General features: G+C 54.6%; 6 protein-coding genes across 6 annotated transcripts; 4 read left to right on the forward strand and 2 right to left on the reverse strand.

Moving 5' to 3' along the window:
* Nucleotides 1–561: 561 nt before the first annotated feature.
* Nucleotides 562–1,956, reverse strand: J4E83_006021 (uncharacterized protein; the record flags this gene model as incomplete). The annotated part of the gene is made up of 1 exon (XM_049332936.1): nt 562–1,956. The coding sequence occupies one exon, from the start codon at nt 1,954–1,956 to the stop codon at nt 562–564; it is 1,395 nt and encodes a 464-aa protein (XP_049188178.1).
* Nucleotides 1,957–2,320: 364 nt separating this feature from the next.
* Nucleotides 2,321–3,880, forward strand: J4E83_006022 (uncharacterized protein; the record flags this gene model as incomplete). The annotated part of the gene is made up of 3 exons (XM_049332937.1): nt 2,321–2,776; nt 2,827–3,635; nt 3,688–3,880. 3 exons carry the CDS (start codon nt 2,321–2,323, stop codon nt 3,878–3,880), a joined length of 1,458 nt encoding a protein of 485 aa, XP_049188179.1.
* Nucleotides 3,881–4,773: 893 nt separating this feature from the next.
* J4E83_006023 (uncharacterized protein) lies at nt 4,774–6,330 on the forward strand (the record flags this gene model as incomplete). The annotated part of the gene is made up of 3 exons (XM_049332938.1): nt 4,774–5,182; nt 5,230–6,026; nt 6,076–6,330. The coding sequence occupies 3 exons, from the start codon at nt 4,774–4,776 to the stop codon at nt 6,328–6,330; spliced, it is 1,461 nt and encodes a 486-aa protein (XP_049188180.1).
* A 1,930-nt stretch (nt 6,331–8,260) lies between these two features.
* J4E83_006024 (uncharacterized protein) lies at nt 8,261–10,192 on the forward strand (the record flags this gene model as incomplete). The annotated part of the gene is made up of 1 exon (XM_049332939.1): nt 8,261–10,192. One exon carries the CDS (start codon nt 8,261–8,263, stop codon nt 10,190–10,192), a length of 1,932 nt encoding a protein of 643 aa, XP_049188181.1.
* Nucleotides 10,193–10,436: 244 nt separating this feature from the next.
* Nucleotides 10,437–14,547, reverse strand: J4E83_006025 (uncharacterized protein; the record flags this gene model as incomplete). Its single annotated transcript, XM_049332940.1, has 3 exons — nt 10,437–11,485; nt 12,278–14,390; nt 14,443–14,547. The coding sequence occupies 3 exons, from the start codon at nt 14,545–14,547 to the stop codon at nt 10,437–10,439; spliced, it is 3,267 nt and encodes a 1,088-aa protein (XP_049188182.1).
* Nucleotides 14,548–15,567: 1,020 nt separating this feature from the next.
* On the forward strand, nt 15,568–17,798 carry J4E83_006026 (uncharacterized protein; the record flags this gene model as incomplete). The annotated part of the gene is made up of 4 exons (XM_049332941.1): nt 15,568–15,688; nt 15,741–16,095; nt 16,145–17,276; nt 17,322–17,798. 4 exons carry the CDS (start codon nt 15,568–15,570, stop codon nt 17,796–17,798), a joined length of 2,085 nt encoding a protein of 694 aa, XP_049188183.1.
* Nucleotides 17,799–19,689: the final 1,891 nt, after the last annotated feature.

Below are 19,689 nucleotides of genomic sequence, written 5' to 3' on the forward strand. Positions count from 1 at the left end.
AGGTGAATTCGAGTAAGGAAGGAACGTATGGGGGTGTGTGGTAGTGGAATGCGGAGATGGGTTGCGGAAGCGCAGGGAGTTCGGGCTTTGGATCTGATGCCATGCCAGGCCCCGTTTGCCGGGGAAAACGCGACCGACCTCGGCAACTCGATCCGCCTGCGTCACGGGCAACGTGACCTAGGGCGCGCGTACTTGGGAACTGGTGGCATGTGAATGTTGGCCACAACTAGTATTTTTTATATTGGAACCCTCTCTACAGGATAGCTTAAACTTCCATCACGCGTATCTGGGTAGTCCTATAATATCTTTCATTGTTATCGCGACTCGTTGCAGCCGACTAGTAGTCATGAGGAGCGCATGAGACCATATTTTTAGGTAGTGAGAGTTTAATGAGCTTATTTGGCTATCACATGCCGTATGAACATCAGGAAGCCCTTCCAGACCCTACTCACAGACCTGATCCGTTCTGCCATGTGGAAATATTATACACGTTGAAGATGACTTTTCCATCATCACCCCAGGCATTCCTGCCAGATCCCAGACGCCGATAATGCTACCCATCTAAACCTTGTAGAAACAGAATGCATGATAAAAGTCCGCAGCTTCCAACTCTTCTTCCGAAGTCAAGAGTCGGCCAGTCGAGCGATCTCTGACCTTCATGACTTCGCTCAGAGGACCCAGAATAGGATCATCCTTTTGCTCCTCCCAAACCTCTCTGAAGGGCTTGCGGTACTGCAGCTCGAGGTTGAAGTCCTCTGCCAGCGCTCGGAAAGCTTCCCAGGGAACCACGTACTCGGGCGCCTCAACGGCTTCAGTGAGCCAGTATGAGTACTTCCAGCCAAACGGCGGACGGAAAGTACCATCAGCAGGTGTCTTGCCGGGGAACTTGACGCTGTAGATGCTGTTGCCGAAGCCGAAGCCCTCGTCCTCCACTTCACCGTCCTCTTGTTCGTCCTGTGCCTTCTCCTTCTCCTTCTCCTTGTTCTTCGGTTCGTCTGCCTTGTCGTCGTTCGCGTGCTCGGTATCGGCGGGCTTGGGACTATCAAGACTCTTCTCCGGGTCCCAGTCGTCCTCGTCGTCGCTTGCGAATGCGGGGCGGTCATCGTCGTCATCGGCAACGTCAACATCAGGCGGTGCTGTGCCTTTGGCCTTGTGGTGTTCAATGACCTTTTGCGACAGCACGTCCGAATTGGGTATGCAGCCAATGAAGCGTCCACCTTTCTTCAGTGCACCTGCGACATTCCGTAGCATGCCTCTTGCCTTGGACTCGCTCTCGAAAGCGTAGTGCATGCAGAACATCATGGTGACCATGTCCCAACCACCGCCGCCCCAGCGCTGGCTCATGGCATTGCCGCCGCCGGCTCCGGGGTCGATACCAACTTCCTTGATGATGGGTATGTCGCCTAGCCACTCTCCGAAGCAGTCTTTGGCGTAGAACTCGCCGTGAAACAAGCGCCGGTTCTTCCTCTGCATCTGGGCGAATCTGTCCTTGGCCTGCTTGATCGACACATCTGCGGGATCGCATCCAACGTATAGCTCCACCTTCCTCGACTTCTCCCACTTGCCCAGGTCTCCGCCCTTTCCGCATCCGACATCGAGAACCTTGATATTGCGCTCGTCGCCGATGAATTTCTGAATGATGGACGATTTGACCCAGTTGTTGAAGCTGCGCAGGCCCTTGATCTTGCTGTCTGTGTTGCGCCATTCGCGGCCTCGCTCTGGGACGGCGTTGTAATGCTGCTTGACGACATCGTGCACACCTCTCTGCGCAGCTTCCTGCTGGGCTCTCCTCGCCGCCTCTTCTTCTCTTGCTTGCGCACGCTTTCGGGCGGCTTCGCGGTCGGCGGCTGATACTCGGGCACCTGCTCCAGGGCGCTTTCGCTGACGGGGCGGTGACCGTGATGGAGATCTCGAGGGTGAGCGCGCACGCTTTCTGCCTTGGTCGTTGTTCGCCATGTTGTGAAGTTTGGTGGTACGCGTCTGAAGGCCGGCTCCAAGTCCGACGCGTTGGATGGGGATAGGTAGTTTGCAGTGGCTCGGCTGAGATCTTCCAGGGACTGTTTTGATGCGAAAGGCAGAATTGAATCTCTACTGCAAATAGAAAGAGAGACTGAGAAGATAGGAGGAGCGAGTGAGGTAGCTTCTGTAGTTCTAGTTTGCGCTGGTCTCAAAGGCTGTCCGTGCGCGAGCTTGACTACGTCGGCGGAAGTCGAGCGGCGGGCATCATTCATCATAGCAACATCGCACACGGTCACGCCCCGTCCACCTTTACCACCACCCACCACCGCCCATCCCCTCACACCGCAAAGCAAACTCCAAGATGGGTGACCCGCAATTCGCCAAGTACCCCGACCTCCAGCTGTCGCAGAACATCTTCCAGCTCACCAATCCCTCCGCCTCCAAACAAGCCAAGCAATCCGCCCTCAAGTCGGTCCAAGATGCCATCACCGAGAACAAGATGGCGCCGCTCTACCGGTACCTCGCCCACCCGGTAGACGGCGTCCTGAATGCACAGGGCGAGGGCAGCGCAGACCAGCCAAACAAGAACCGGAGACCGTCTACCAGCTTAGCGACGATGCTTGCCACACGCACGCCCTCGTTAGAAGTTCCGCTGTCGTGGGACGAGAAACTCTATGAGAGCCTTAAGGCGGAGAGCGAGAAGGAGCTCGAGGCGATACAGAAGGAGGAGGAAGAGGCCGAAGAGAAGGCAGGCGAGACCGAAGTACAGGCTGCGAGGGGCAAGCGCGCAGAGCTCTACAACCGCATAGGCGACAAGGTGTGCAGAGCAGTATATATCATCAGATGACAGGACTAACAAAGATTCAGGACAAAGCCATCGCCAGCTACGAGGCTATCTTCGAGAAGACAGGCATCCTAGGCACCAAGATCGACCTCGTCCTCGCCATAATACGCGTTGCGCTCTTCTTCGGCGACAGAATATTGGCCAAGAAGTCGATTGACCGGGCAAGCGCATTGGTAGAGAGCGGTGGTGACTGGGATCGCCGCAACCGTTTGAAGGCATACACTGGTCTACACTACCTCACCGTCCGATCACACTCGCAGGCCGCCCCGCTACTGCTCGACAGCTTGTCCACATTCACCAGCTACGAACTATGCAGCTACTCAAGTCTCGTCGTCTACGCCATCCTCGCCGGTTCCGTGTCACTCAAGCGTGTTGACTTCAAGTCCAAGGTTGTGGATGCGCCTGAGATCAAGGCCATCGTCGGGACTTCAGAAGAGAAGCTCTCGGCAATCACTGGCCAGGCATCGGCAGGACCAACAGCAGGCGACGAGGAGATGGCAGATGCGTCAGGCTCGACAGCGACACCAGTACCCACTCTTGTCAACCTCACCACTCTCGGCGGACAACAGGAGAAGGAGGTGCCTGTTGACTTCACACCACTGTCGAAGCTCGTCAAGAGCCTGTACGAGGGTGACTACAAGACCTTCTTCGGCGCTCTTGGTGAGGTAGAGACCAACTTCCTCAGCCAGGACCGCTACATGTACGAGCACCGTGGCTGGTACGTGAGGGAGATGCGCCTACGGGGATACCAGCAACTCCTCCAGTCGTACAGGGTCGTCGGCCTAGAGAGCATGGCCAAGGACTTTGGCGTCACCGTTGACTTCCTTGACAAGTGAGTGATATCCATCTTTCCCGTTCCAGCATCTTTGACTAACAACACACAGGGACCTCGCTCGATTCATCGCCGCCGACCGCATACCCTGCACCATCGACCGCGTCAAGGGCATCATCGAGACCAACCGACCCGACGACAAGAACAAGCAGTACGCAGACGTAGTCAAGCAGGGTGACCAGCTCATTACCAAGCTGCAGAAGTACGGTCAAGCCGTCAGGCTGAGGGGCAGTGAGCGTGGCTAGACTGTCACGACGAGGTGGATGTGTAATGATCTTGAGGCATTGTAGACTTAGACATACCAGCGCAAAGACCGCTGAATGGAAGCAAAAGCATACCATGACCGTCTGTACTTTCCTGTTGTGGCTCCCCGGGTGGCATTGCCATATTCGCGTCGTGGGTTTAGTTCCGATATCTCCGTGATGCAGGTGCGGCTCAACGAGCGTATTATGAAGGTGCGGTGAGATAACACAAAAGCAATGCTCCCTTCCATCGTACAACATACCCACGCGGCGTCCCGTGTCTTCAGAATCATTTCTACGCCCACGTTTACATCACATCGTTCGTAACAAGCTCCAACCCAAGCTTCTGGTTGAGACCCGCGTGGGTGGGGTCATCGCCTCGAGCAGCCGCCGATAAGCATCAATCAGGGTCCATCGACATGTCGCCGTCATCGGCTCTGAAATGCGCCTGTTCACTACGCCCTCCAGCCATGGCCCGTCGACGCCTTGGTGGCAGCGTGGGCTCTAGAGGTATTTGATCCCACTGCTCCTTTGTGCATGCGACGAGTAAAGCGTAAGAGATTGGCATATCCGCAACGCGCCGAGCCACCGAGGGGCAGCATCGTAGTGGCTCTACCCTACAAGTAGTGGGGCACCACGCGACGCAGCATAAAAAATATAGGCCAGCCATTGACGCACATCATCTACGTGTTTCGAGTACGTCGCGGGATTGAGTAGCGCTCAGAGATACACTTTTCGCCTGAGCTAAGTTATAGTCTGGACGTGTGCTCACCACCTTAGTCCTGTATAGACCCTTCACCTCCTCCACCCCTCAAACCCTATCTCCCTTCCTCGCTGGACGCGTAACGACCCAACTTTACAACCCCCCGTCGCACCTTCCTCAGAGTCGAAGCATCATGTCCAAGGCACCGCAGAAGGTGTTGCAGATTGGCAACATCAACCCGCACGTCAAGGCAGCCAAGTATGCCGTCCGTGGTGAACTAGCCGTCAAGTCGGAAGAGTACCGCGCCAAGCTGGCAAAGGGCGAGGGCAAGGACCTTCCCTTTGACACTGTCATCGCGGCCAACATCGGAAACCCCCAGCAACTAGACCAAAAGCCAATCACATTCTTCAGGCAGGTCGCGAGTATACTCGAGAACCCCGGCCTGTTGGAGCACGAGGATGTCCTGCTCAAGAGCCTGGGATACAAGTCGGATGTGCTTGACCGCGCAAGGAAGCTGCTGAAGGAGGTCAAGAGCGTGGGCGCATACAGTCAGAGTCAGGGTGCGCCAGGCATCAGGCAGAGCGTTGCAGAGTACATTGAGCGTGCGTATCTCACTACACCAATACAGACATTGAACTGACGGAAACAGGTCGCGATGGCTACCCAGCAAAGTTCGAGGACATCTACCTCAGCAACGGCGCCTCATCAGGCGTGAACACCCTCCTCCACACCATCTGCGCGAAGCCCGAGACCGGTATCATGGTGCCCATCCCCCAGTACCCTCTCTACACCGCGACCCTTTCCGTCCTCGACGCCCGCTGCGTGCCATACTACCTCAACGAAGACCAAGCATGGGGCACATCACTCGACTCAATTGCGACTGCATACGAGAGGGCTGTGAAGGAGGGCACCGATGTCAAGGCTATCTGCGTCATCAACCCGGGTAACCCCACTGGCGCGTCGCTGCCCGCCGAAGACATCAAGGCTGTGCTCAAGTTCGCCGCCGAGAAGGGTCTCGTCGTCATCGCCGACGAGGTCTACCAGACCAACGTCTTCATTGGCGAGTTCATCTCCTTCAAGAAGGCTCTACGCGACCTGCAAAAGGAGTCACCCGGCCAGTACGACCACCTCGAGTTGGCTTCTCTGCACTCAATTTCCAAGGGCATGGTCGGCGAGTGTGGTCACCGAGGTGGCTACTTTGAGCTTATCGGCTTTGACCCGGAGGTCGCGCAGGAGGTCTACAAGTTCATCTCTATCCAACTGTGCCCGCCAGTCCTGGGCCAGTGTATCGTGGAGATGATGGTCAACCCACCAAAGGAGGGCGAGCCAAGCTACGAGCTCTACAATGAGGAGTACGACGGCATCTTCCACGGATTGAAGAAGCGCGCGTACGCTTTGTATGAGGCGTTCAAGCAGATGGAGGGTGTCGAGTGCAACGAGCCACAGGTACATATTCCACGCCAACTACACATCGCATAGCTAACCCAAACATTAGGGCTCCATGTACCTCTTCCCCACCATCCACCTCCCAGAAAAGGCCGTCCAACAAGCCAAGAAGGAAGGTCGCGCGCCCGACGAGTTCTACTGCTTCCGCATGCTCGACGCCACAGGTGTCTGTGTTGTTGCTGGTACAGGCTTCGGACAGAAGGAAGGCACGCTGCATTTCAGGACGACCTTCCTTGCCCCTGGAACCGACTGGACAGGGCGCATTGTTAAGTTCCACGAGGAGTTCATGAAGGAGTTTAAGTAGACGTGTTGGCCGATAACAGGTTGGATGCGTAGACATGGTTGGAGCGTGAGATACGCTACGTATGACATAGATCTCATGAACAACATAACTTGTTTTACTATCATTTCCCAGTCTATTACTATACTTTGACCTGTGTAATTGCCGAAGTACGTAGTAATGGTGGGGGCGGGGTAAAGAGGATTGATATATCCGAAGACGATCGCGATATCGCAACTGCCGTGCATTGTACCTGAATGGACCCTTGTCTTGGCTTATGCCGAATGACATGGGATATATACATAGCTCCACGCCAGTGCGCAGCGTCATGTATATCGCGTGCGTTCTTGCTCTGTACGCTTCTGGTTATACCTGTCTACGTACCTAGGTATTCTTTTGTAATTATTGCGCAATTCCATAACAGCAGCTTCATCTCGCCTACCTAACATCATCATCGTCATTATCCAAGTCGTCATCACCATCAAATCAGCACCAACACCACAATGTACATCCAAAACCGATCTCCCTTTAACACACTCTCAACCCTCGAATCCCTCCCCGACGAACTCCTCGACCTAATCCTCTCCCACACACCCTCCAGAACCACCCTCCACACCCTCACCCTCGTCTCCCGACACCTAAACCGCCTCGCAACAGCCCACCTCTACACGCACATCACGCTCTACGGCGCTGACTTCAAGTACCTGCGTCCGCTCGCTCTCCTCTTCTGGACGTCTCCGGCACATCGCCAGCTAGTCCGTTCTTTTTCCGTGGTTCATGCGTATGGCGGGAATCTAGATCCGTGGCCGAAGTGTGAGGGGCTGGATTTGGATGCGGTGATTAGGGGGAATGTGGAGTGCTTTGTTAGGAGGAGTGATTGGGGGGTCTGGGTTGAGGAGGTGAGTCGTGTCTTTGCATGGAGAACGTGTGAGATGGTTTACTGACGGAGCGCGCTCATGTTCTAGGTTAGGGATGGGAGTGATTCGACGCGCATTGCGAGCCTGTTGTTGAGAAGCTGTCCGAACCTGAAGAGGATGCAGTTGCCAGGGTTTGAGTTGGTGGATCCGTGTGGGAGGTGAGAGTTTGGACTGCACCTGCATAGTTGATGCTATGCGTCGCAAATGCGTCGCTGTGGCGTTCAAGGCTGGGTAATGTACTGTGTACGTCAGCTGAAAACGCGCACCTCCTAGGAGGACAGAACGCCATACCGAATTGAGGTGTTCGGATAGTCTGGGACTGCAGAGACAGTCAGTATGTCTCGCGGACTATGCACCGAGGTACCCCGGGACGCAGCTCTACCTTCCAAGGTGCATGATCCACGCCTCCAGCCTTCAGATATGCAAGACCCGCACGAGAGATCACTTTGAAGCTGTTTAGACCGAAATATGGGTGTGGCTGGAGATCAGCAATGAGTTACCACTGGATTACACGCGGCATGAGCCCACCCGCTCTGGCTACACATCCGTAACGGTCGAAGTTGACAACAACAGAATTTCGTCAACAAGAAGGTGCCGCTAAGTTGCGCGTTCCTGCAGCGAAATATGTCAGGGTCGTCGCAGCGCATACGAGCTCATTCGCCCTCGCCGTTTGGGCGACATGTAAAGAGGGTCGGCCCTCTACCGCGGTACCACATCCTCATCATGCGCGAACACGACAACACATTCGTAATGCAACATACTATCAGAGATGCTTCGTTTATCTAGTGGGTAGTATGGATATGTTGGGCCTGTTGACGAACAACAGAGGTATATAACACGGTCAGCGCCACGGTGTGAGCTGAGCTGTGTACATATCTGGAAGCGACGTGGACTCGCTACCGCGATCGCAAGGTGGAAGAGTTATTTTTCTTTGTTGAGAGAATTTTTTACGAGACAGGGTCTCCTTTAACATATCGCTATTCTCACTCATCAGTCCTTTCCAGGAGCACCGGAGGAACGCTCACTCTTCTTCGAAGATGTCTTCATCTGACTCTACAATGGGTACGAAACCACCTACAACGGAGCGCAAAGTCGACTTCGTCATTGAGGAACAGGACTTGGGAAGTGTACCACTTACTCAGCCCCAAGTCTTCAACAATACCCTCTCTCGCCGCCTCAGTCGCCCTACGCTTCCTCCTTCCCTCCCCTCTCAGACACCCTCCGCCAAATGGAAGCGATCGGAGGGTTTTTGGCGATCATTCGTTGCCATATGCATCCCATTACTTCTCTCCGCTCTCGAGGGAAGTGTAACCAACACCGCCCTCCCTACTATCTCGGAGGCCTTGGATCTCGGCACCAAATTCTCCTGGGTTGCGACCGCGTTCCTCCTCGCAAGCACCATCTTCCAGCCTCTATACTCTCAGTTCGGAGATATGTGGGGAAGGAAAACTCCCATGATGACTGCTGTTGCCGTTTTCGCAGTGGGCTCAGCTATCTGCGGCGGCGCACAGAACGGCGCAGTGCTCATCGCTGGACGCATTGTCCAAGGTCTGGGAACCGGTGGAATTGATCTATTTGCCGAGATGATTCTCTGCGATATCGTGCCATTGAGAAAGAGAGGTCCGTATTTGGCGATCAAGCACGTTGCTTTCGCCGCTGGCACCACACTCGGTCCACTCCTGGGAGGAGTCTTCGCTGAACACGGTTGGCGATGGTGTTTCCTCATCAACATACCTGTCTGCGCCATCTCCCTGGTCGTCATCTGGCGCTGGCTAAATGTCGGTGGAAGTAACACTACCCCAGAAACAACCCTTCGACAAGAGTTGAAGAAAGTGGATTATGTAGGAAGCGGCATGCTCACGGGCTCCGTCCTGATGCTACTCGTCGCTCTCAGCACAGGCGGCGCACCGAAACCCTGGTCCCACGCCTCCGTCGTTATACCCATGGTCTTTGGCATCCTGGGTCTCATCGTCTTCGGTTTCTGGGAACGCTGCTCCTACTGCAAATACCCCATCATGCCACCACACGTCTTCTCGAACCGCACGACAAACATTGCTTTCGCATTGACAACCATGCACGGCTTCATAACTTACGGTTTCCAATTCTACCTCCCGCCTTTCTTTCAAGCAGTCAAGGGCTCCTCACCCACACAGTCAGGTCTAGAAGTCATGCCCACGACCCTCGTTATCGTCGTCCTCGCCGCAGTCGGCGGCCCCTTACTCAGCTACTGGGGCAAATACAAACCCATGCACATCATCGGCTTCGCTTTAACGACCCTCGGCTTAGGCCTCTGCACATTACTCAACGCCAAGTCCTCGATTGGCGTCTGGCTCTCCCTCCAGCTCATCACCGCAGCCGGTCTCGGCATAGTCATCAGCACAATGCTCCCCGCCGTGCAAGTCAAGCTCCCCGAATCCACAACCGGCGCAAGCGCAGGCTCCTGGGCCTTCCTCCGCGGCACGGGCTCTCTCTTTGGTGTCGCCATCCCCGGCGCTGTCTTCAACGTTCGTTTCGCTTCCCTACTTCCCACCATCTCCTCCGCAACTGCTCGCGCTAAGCTGGAAAATGGTCAGGCGTATCAACGCGCTACTGCATCTTTCATCGCCACGCAAGCCACTTCACCCACCATCAAAGCTGAGATCATCAACGCATTTACCCAGAGTCTCAAGTGCGTGTGGATTGTCTTCGCGGTTCTAGCGGGAATCGGGTTTTGTCTTACGTGGGGCGAGAAGGAGTACAAGATGCGGAAGGAACTCAATACGGTGTATGGGCTCAAGGCGAAGAAGACGGGGGGTAGTGCGTGTACGACGCCAGGGGTCGTGGACTCGGGGGTTGCTACACCGGTCAATGTAGATAGCAGTGATGAGGAGATGAACAAGGCGAATGGGGAGGATGACGGGTGTGCAGTTGAGATGGATGAGGATGATGTTGAGTTGGGGGATATTAGGAGGAGAAGTGGTGAGGTGTGATGAGGGTGCGGGCAGGGCAGATATCCTGCTTGTACTAATAGTGGAATTAAGAAAACCTCTCATTCAGACTTTGGGCTGGGCGTTTTGACTGGTACAAGTGGGCGTCGGTCATTCTATTCAATGCTCAAAGTAACCGACACCGAATGAAATTTACCTAGTATATATCTACTCTAAAACCCCCACGAACCTGTCTCCAGCTAAGTAACAATGTCCGACCTTCCTCTCCCCATTTCCGCTCCCACTATCACCGCCACGCCGCCCCTCCCCTCACGCTTTCCATCCTCCGCTTCGCCTCTACAAACCTCCTTCTTGCCTCTTCAAATACTCTCTGCGCCTCAATCACCTCCATCCTCCTCACATTAAACTCATGCGTCGCTCTCTGCGCCGCCTGGACACGAGGATTCATCCTCGGCGCTGGATACGTATCGCGCATGTATGACTCGAAGAGAGTGCCGTTTGCATTATCGTTGCTATTGAGTTTGTCGTTACCGTAGCTGTTGTCTGCAATGTTGAGAAGATCTGGTTGTGATGGCTGATACGTATTCGTTCGTATCGGACAAGGCGTATCTGGATCCCCGCCAAATTCCTGGGCTAAGCTATTGAATAGGGGAGTGAAAGAAGAAAATGGTGGAACGATGCCAGGAGATGTAGCTGTAGGCGTGGGGATCTCTGCAATGACAATCGGAGGGGGACGGGAGCGGCGTTGAGTCTGTGGTGTGGTAGTCGTCGAAGGAAGTGTTGCTGTTATCGTAGCTTGTGAATCCGGAGGCGTGGGTATATCGTCGAAGTTGATGCAGATTGGCGTGCTCGGCTCATTATTAACATTGCCATCTTCCGAGATAACGCATAGTTCTTCTTTCAACCGTTTCGCCAGTCTTTGTGCACCTTCGTCCTCCTCCTCCTCAGCAACGACATTCATCTCCTGTCTAATCGAGTACTTCCTCTTCCTCGTTTCATCTTCTTTGATCGGAACAGGCCCCTGCATCTCTCTCCCTCGGCTCATTCTCCGCAAACTCTCACACGCCTTCTTCACATCGCTGATTTCCAGAATAGCAAAAATCTTTTGCGTTTTTCCGCTGTAGGAGCCTTCGCGGATGCGCGCTTGGAAGTAGGTGTTTAGGAGGTTGTGCGCTCGGTCTCGTTGGCCGATTGTTAGGGTGGAGAGTTCGTGGATGGCTTGGATAATTGGGGCTGGGAGGCAGTTGATGGGTACGCCGGCGAGGAGGGAGGCGGGGAGGATGGGTTCTTCGGAGGTGGAGGTGGAGGGGTGGATGAACCAGTTTTGTTGGATGGCTTGGATGTGGTTTATGATATCCATGTGGCAAGCTGTACCGGTGGAATTGGGCTTGTTCGACAAGTTTGTCATTCCCATATTGCTTTTTGTGTGTTGGGCTCTTGGTTGATGGAAGATACTGGGATGCAGCTGTAGTTTGTGACACAATGCCACGATCATAAGATGTGCCTCGACGCTGGTTCATAGCTAGAAGTGCTACAACAAAGGGTCGGTGGCTACAAAGGTCACGGAGTGACTTCCGGCTTTGTCCGAGTTCAAGTCGAAAAGTTCGTGTCTGGTGGCGCTTTGTCCAGCGGCTCCAGAACAGTGTCGGAGACCGCACTTGACGTAGCGGAGGCTGTGCGGGAGGCAAAAATCCTAGTATAAAAGTTATGAGGCGTGTTTCAGGTTGAGGCCGAAACACCATCGGTGAATAGAGTCGTATCTCGAAGCGCTGGTGCTGTCGGCATAGACGGGACAAGAACGTACATCCGAGTGGGAGCCTAGAGTAGAACAGATGACGACCCAGTATAAAGGATACGCAATAGTCGAAGAGACCCAGAAGCATTAAGATAAACTCATTGTCGCCCTATTACCTATACTTCATGATGACTTCCAAACGTCAAACTCTCTAACGTAGCTTCCCGCCTACCGATTTCCCCTCAGTATATCCCCAATTTGACTAAACGAATTCCTCAAACCCCTTGCACCCCCTGCCCTCCCAGCCTTGGTACTCATCGTCTTCGGCGGATCGTGTTTATAGCCACAACCAGGATTCGTGCATCCATTTGGCGAGGTGATTTGCCACCTACAGAGAGTCTCTGACTGAAGCGGCTTTGCCTGTTTTTCGTTCCTGCGCGCTCCAGATGCATTGATGATATCCTCTAGGGATTGTTCGATGCGAATGGCAGGAGGCTGATGTTGAGGTTGATGTGGCATGGGTTGATCGTTCTTTGTTATCCTGTCGGCGAGTGAACGGTTTCCTCGAGGGCCAGTTGGTGGGGTATGGTAGCCAAATGGCGTTTGGTTATCGAAAGAGGTGGGTTGATCACCCTTCGTTACCCGCTCAGCAAGTGTCGGGTTGCGCACTGCTGGCGCTGGTGGTGGAGCGTGGCCGAAAGGATTCTTGCTGTTGCTAGAGAGAAAGCCAAAAGTCTGGTCTTGCTGCTTGAGTTGCAAGGTAGATCGCCGATTACCCTTCATCTGCCCACCGAATGGATTTGAACCACCCGGCAGGTGACTGGAAAAGGGGTTCGCTTGGGAGAAGTTGCTGGATTGTGGTGCAGGGACAGGATCGATGACCATTCGGTCAGCCCGTGGAAACTGTTTTGATTGGCCTTTTGATGCGACTTCTGTGAGGAAGAAAGGATCGTGGCTGTGTTTACATCTCCCACCGAATCTGCAACTACCGCTCAACCAGAACTTGCATGCGGTGTGGGGTAGCTTGCAACTCCTGCCTAACGTGCAGGTCCCGTTCTTGTATGCTGGGCAAGCCGACTTGAAGTTGCCGTCGCCGGCTGATATTCCGAAGGGATGTGAGGGAGCGCCGTTGGAGATATGAGTATTGAAGGGGTTTGACTGGCCCACACCGCGTGTAATTATCGTGGAAGGATCGAACGGACCAAAGCTAGGGTGTTGCTGCGAGCTATCAACCCGTCGAGCGTCCGTCATTTGGACGTCGTCGTCTTTCGGCGTAGGATGATGTGAAACTTGGCCGAATGAACCGAGCTGCCCACACGACCCACCATTCATAGAGCTTCCGAAGGAAGTGCCTAGAGAGCTCTTTGGCTGGTAAAAGCTACTGTTGGCAGTCTGATTGGTACTGAAAGAAGAGTTCATTGAAGTGCCAGTCTGTCCTGCAGTAACTGGAAGTGACGATGTCGTAGTGGCATCGGGCTTAGTTTGGGCTGCCTGCTTAGCAGACAGGTTGCTTAGGTCGGTTTTGAGTTTGTTGATCTCAGTTGTTTGTTGCGCAATCTGATCCTGGTAAGATTTCTCGCGTTGAGCCGTTGCTGCAGCTTCTGCGGTCTTCTTCGCACTCTCTTGAGCGCGTTCCTTTGCGGCAGTCATCTCGAGCGACTTGATATGTTGCTTCAGCTGCTCTCGCTCCGCTTGGCCTCGTTGGACTTCTTCAAGACGTTGCTTCTCTTGCTGACGGGCCTGCTCCTCCTTCTGCAGACGCAGGACTTCGGCCTTTTGCGCTCGGTATTCTGCCATCTGCTGTACGTCGGGGCCGATGCTGGTCCTCGCAATCTTGTCCTCGGTTGCTTTCTGCAACGTCTCCATCGTCTCGTCGATCGAACCGCTTGGGAAGCTAAAGCTCGTAGGTGGCGGGCTGAGCCAAGTTTCCATTTCTTCAATGTTGGTGACCAGATCGCCGAGGAGGTGGTGCGGCCGTGAGTACTTCATCAGGTCGCGGAGGACTCGAAGCTGGTACATTGGCAGCGGTGTGTAAGGCATGACGTTACGCCATTGCTCTCCTTTGGCGAGAATACAGTGTAGGCCGTTGAGACACTCGCGTACTTCGACGATAGATTGTTCGTTCACCTTGAAGCCATTTCCCATGACTCTGTCGATGACCATCATGTCATTTCGCACATTCTCGTAGTGCTTCGCAAAGTCCTTCACAAGCGCGCCCTTCTTTTTGTTCTTTTGAGGGATGAGAGTTGTCAGACGAGGGATGACATGACGAGCCGCGGCATTCTGCTTCATGGTTCCTTTCAACGCGGCGTGGCTGAACAACTCGACAAGATCCTCTCGCCAGTCGTTCGCAACGTCGGCAGTATACTGCGAGTAACCGGCGATGTGTAAGCGCGCCTTGTACGCGCTGAAGCACATCTCAGCCATGTACTTGGCGTTGTATTCCTTTTCGTTGGGGCGGCTCCTCTTTGGACGCGCTGCGATGGGAGCCGCATTGAGTTCAGCCTAGACATCTGCATTAGTCCAGAAGGAAAGGATCTGAAGATTACTGGCTTACCGATTCTGACTGGCTGTTCGCAGTAGCTCGCTTCCTCTTTCCACCAGCCAGAGGAAGTGCGTATGTTTGATTGCCAGGGCCGTTGGCGGCCGAGGAAGGAGCCATTGCGCTTGACGATTAGCAATATCTCGATGGAGTCGTTGTCGTTATCTTGTAGCTAGTAGGCGTGTTGTCGAAACAAAAGCAGGACTTGGAGAGCGAACTTGTTAAGTGGATGTCGGATCAAGTTCGTGTATCCAAGCAGGGGTTGAGTACGGGCTATTGTGCACGCCACTAATCCCGAAGCAGGAATCGAGTGAGTACTACGAATAGGTTGTGGTAGTGAAGGGGAAGAACGATAGCTACACGTGGTGGTTGGGTCCGTGCGAAGTGAATGTGTGTTGGACAAAGACGTGGTCTGAAAGACCAGCACAAGGGCGACTAGGAGTAGATGGTGAATGAGAGGCGTCACGATGGTTCATATTCGTTCTGGTTTGCGTATACAGTGGCTCTTCAGCTGGGGTCATTATAGGTGAAGAACGAGTATTTAGTGACGATCGGGCTACAGTTTAGTCCGCAGTCCTGAGGCTCAGGGAGAGACTTGGTAAGATGACATGGGTAGAAAAACATACTCGGTATAAGAGAAGAAGATCGAATGACTTGAGTCGAGCGAGACGGTGGAGGGAAACAAGACGAGACGACTGTTTTGATAGCAAACATCCAATGCGATAGCTTGCTCAGGTTTCCCCAAAGGCAACAAGCCAGATGTATGAATGCTGTATCGCATGGCGGCTGTGACGATGTTGTCGCGACTACTTCATATGGTTGATGTCGAAAATCGTTCCTTCCTGGGGATGTCTCATGCCGAATATTTGCTTCACCAAGGCCTGGCGTTCTTGAAGCCAGGGTGCACAGAGGTAGTGACAAGCAAGAAAACAATGTGAAATAGGCCATCTGTGATAAAAACAAAAAGAAATACGAACAAGGTTCAGGTATGTTGGTGGCTCGGCGATGGCCGCCCTAGCGCAAAGGTTGGGCAGGCACGGGATGCGGAGAGCAGATCGCGACGGGGAAGAGCGACCGAGGCAGGGTCGTCCCTCACCCCGTCGATGTTTGGCCTCTCCAACATTGGAAGGCATCGCGACCATGCGCAATCCCGTGGCGTGTGTGTCCTGCAGGTCCGCCAAACAGAAGTGCATCCACGAAGACCGGCCGCCGTGCGACAGGTGCAAGCAGTGCGGGCGCGCCGATCGGTGCGAGTTCCCAGGTGCGTCGAAGCTCCTGCCGTCCCCTATAGTGCGCGTGTTGACAGACGATAGCGCCAGGAACCAGCGCGATACACCGCAAGCCCAAGCGACCACGGCCCTCTGAAGATGCAGGAGACACGCCGACACCGAATAACTCGAGTACGACAAGTGTAGCGCCCCATCAGGGCCGCCATGACGCACATCTGCCGACCGGCACCCAGCCGGCACAGCACGCGTCGCCGAATGCGGCATCCGCGCTGCTCGACGGCCTCGATCCCTTTGAGCTGCTGACGGACGAGGTCAAGAACAGCTACCTCAGATGCAGCTACAAGTGGAGTTTCCACCACACGCCGACGCTGCTGCGCCGGATCCGCGACCGCACCCTCGAGCCATGGATGGCCTGGGCGATCCTGGCATTGGCCATCAGGTATGCGAGCACCCACAGCGCAGGCAGTCGCACATCTAACATGACGTAGATTCGTCAAGGAGCCACCCTCGCCCTTCCGGTCGCAGACTGAGGCCAGCAATGCCTATGCCGCCCACGCCCGCCAGATCCTGCAGCAGGACCTCGAGACGCCCTCGATCAGCCGCGTCCAAGCCCTGTTGATGCTGACGGGCCACGACTGGGGCGCCGGCAATGGCAGGCGGGCGTGGATATACCTGGGCATGGCGATACGGCTCGTCGAAGTCATGGACCTGACGCGCGAGACCGGCATACCGCGAAACCGCGTGCCGACGCGCGAGGAGTTCATCGAGGCTGAAGTGCGCCGACGGACTGCCTGGACCTGCTTCCTCATGGACTCGCTGCTCAGTGGCGGCAAGGGGCGCAAGCGATCGTTGACGGCCGCCGACATGAAGATTCAGCTGCCCTGTGAGCGCGAGGACTTCGTCTTCGGGGAGCCTGTATGCACACCGCAGCTAGACAACACACAGCGCATGCCGCCAGTAGCCCTGCCAGTAGGAGAGATTGGCATCATCGGATATAGTATGCGCGCTGCCAACATCTGGGGCAAGGTCGCGCGCTGGGCGTGCTCTGAAGACCTCAAGAGCGAACTGCCATGGGCCTCTTCGTCGCAGTTCCAGCAGCTCATATACGAACTCGAAGGCTGGAAGGCCTCGCTCCCGCAGCGCCTACAGTACGACCTCTTCACGCTCCACAGCCACAATGCCGTCGAGCAAGGCCAAGCGTATTGCTACATGCACTGCATACACTTTATGAGCTACATGTTCCTGCATCGCGCCTACCTGCCCGTTCTTGGACCGCAACAGAGCGGGGCGAACCCCGAAGAGACGCCCAACTCCTACGACGAACACCGTGACATGTGGAAGAAGTGGGAGAAGACTTCACGCAAGGAGCTGTTCAAAGACTCCGTCATGGTCCTAGACATGCTTGAGGAGATGCGCACTTTCGGCGTGTACTTTCTCAGAGGCCTAGTGCCGTGGATCGGCTTCACCATCTACACTGCAGTCGGCGCAATGTTGTACAGTTTCAACTTCCCGAGTGGTGATGACGATCCTCGCTGGCGGGAGAAGGCGCGCAAGAGCGTCATCCAGGGCTGCAACTTCCTGAAGGAGATGAAGACGCAATGGCCCATGGCAGAAACTTGGGTGAGTAATTCACAACGTTTAGATGACGCACACTAACAGCCTCAGTATGATACCATCAGGCGCATGCAGGCGTACTACCGCTCCATACTTGGCCAGGACGGCCCGGCATCACCCGAAGAACGACGAGCCTTGCGACATGCCATGATCGACTACGGCGCGTTGCAGCCCTCGCCTGTACAAAAGCCAGCTGATGCTCGAGACATCGCTTCCAGCAGGTCCCCTTCACAACAGCACAACGACCAGCGCAAACCCATGATCGCCAACCTTACCAACCCACCCGTTAGAAGCCCCTTACCCGCTACAAGCCCCATGCCTGCCGCAGCGCCCACACCCAACAGCTACTCATCAAACTTCTCGTGGAACACGCCTCCAGCGGTGCCCCCGTTGGAAGCCGACGAAACCTTCAACCTCGACTCGTTCGAATCATTCGCCCTGACGAATGAAGAGTTAGAGGCTATGATGATCAATGCGACACAGGAATTCTGGGCTAGCTTCCCGGGCGAAGTGGGTGTGGGATATTAGGAAAACGTGGTTCGGATTGCTACGATCTGGCGTTAATGGAAGGGACAAAACGGGCGATCTCGTATGTTACATGTAATAATAGTAATTATCTTCCAAGCAAGCGTCGTCGGCAGCTTCCTCTAATGTATACTTCAAACGTGCATCCGCGGTATACGCCCTGTGATGCAACCTGACTCCCACTTTCGACCACCGCGCAACTGCAAAGATCGCCACTTCACATTCAACCCCACCCAAAAGCTTGAAACAAAAGCTTACCACATATCGCGGATGCCCGCAACACGGGTACCTGAAGCCTCCCTCGTTTCGTCACACAGGTGCCGTAGGTGCAAGGCGAAGCCGGATAAGTCGGCACACAGGCGGCTTGTTTTGTGGAATGATGGGCACACACCGAACTGGGGTGGAAGGCGATCCACACGCTTAAGTCGACTACATCTCGCAACTTCCTAACGCATTCTTTTGCACTTCATTCCGTAAGTCGTTTTCCAGCTATTTTATCTTGTGCCATTGATGGTTTGAGTCGTTGCGGCAACCGGTGTCTTTCGGTCCTTCTCTGGTAGGGAAGAGGAGCTTGCCCGTTTGGACTAGCGCAATTTGATTGAAAGAGAAGGGACAAGGGATTTCGACTCTCGACGCGTTACGCTTCCGACGCAATATATTGGAGATGGCGACGCGTTCACATTCTCTTTGAGGACCCTCGATCTTAAGGAACGAAGGCACCGATCCGCCTATACCTACTGGACAGATGTGGATGATGGCGACTGCAGCGGAATCAATCTCGTCTCCGAATGCACCCGCGGCGTCCTGATCACCACGGAGGCATTGACAGGATCCTACACCAGCGGCGATATGATTTACATCGCCGCGCAACGCCGGATACCGCTGGGTTATCTGATGTACACATCCCAAGAGACCGGACTTGTATAGTCTGATGGCAAACACAGCCCCTCGGGATCATCTACGCAGATGGTGAGTCCGTCATGGAGGTACTTCCTCATAGCGGCTGGCGGGCCAAGAGTTTGCCTCTGTTGGTGAGCGGATCCCAGCTTACGCATGATACCACCGAGCCGGACTCTAGTTGAGTTGACCCGCAAGTCGCACACTGGTCCAAGGGATGCCATGCGAGGTCCCCTCTATCCGGTCTGCACTTCAAGATCAAATCTATCGTCTGGCCTAGAACAAGATTACAGCTCGCTTTGAGACCCCAACACAGGAAGTCGCAGTTCACTAACTTTGTACGGGGTTTTCCGCATCTCATACCACAAAGCGCAACACCCTCCTGATGCTATCCAACGGCATCAACATCACTCTTCGACACCACATGTTGTGATACAGACTCACTGTTAGTCAGAACTGCAACCTCGGCGTTTGCGAAGGATGGGCTCGAAAATCGCGCAGGAGCTACCTCCGCTAGACGATATTCCGGAGATGGCAGACCTCACGATGTCAGTCGCGTAGCCCATGGGCGTTAATTTTCGGCTTGCATGCTGGAAATGCCAAGCAGAGTCTGTTGCAAATTCCTAGGCCTGTCCGTCAGCTTTCGGACACTGTTCTGGAAGGTGAATTAACGCATGAGCAAATAACATGCGTGGGAGAGATGGCAGGACCCAGGGCCGTGGGAGGGCCTGGTTCAGCTGGTAGATGGATGTCGACGTCTGGCGACCGTTGATGTTACCCACGTTTTGGCGTGCGATGGTCCTATTGGCTGCCGTTCCTACACGAGACCACTCCACGCCCGAACGCTACGAGCTTTGCCAAGATGCGGCCAAGAGACATGGCTGTCAAAGTTATCGGCTTGGTAGCTTCAATCAGAGGTTGCGTGCTGAAAGCGCTAAGCTCCGCCATCATTCACCAGAGTTGCTTGACTGCGCTAGTGGGGAGATCTTGACGGCCT

This window comes from Alternaria metachromatica (genome assembly GCF_023757995.1).
Source record: "Alternaria metachromatica strain BMP 0045 chromosome Unknown scaffold_12, whole genome shotgun sequence".
Classification (NCBI taxonomy): domain Eukaryota; kingdom Fungi; phylum Ascomycota; class Dothideomycetes; order Pleosporales; family Pleosporaceae; genus Alternaria; species Alternaria metachromatica.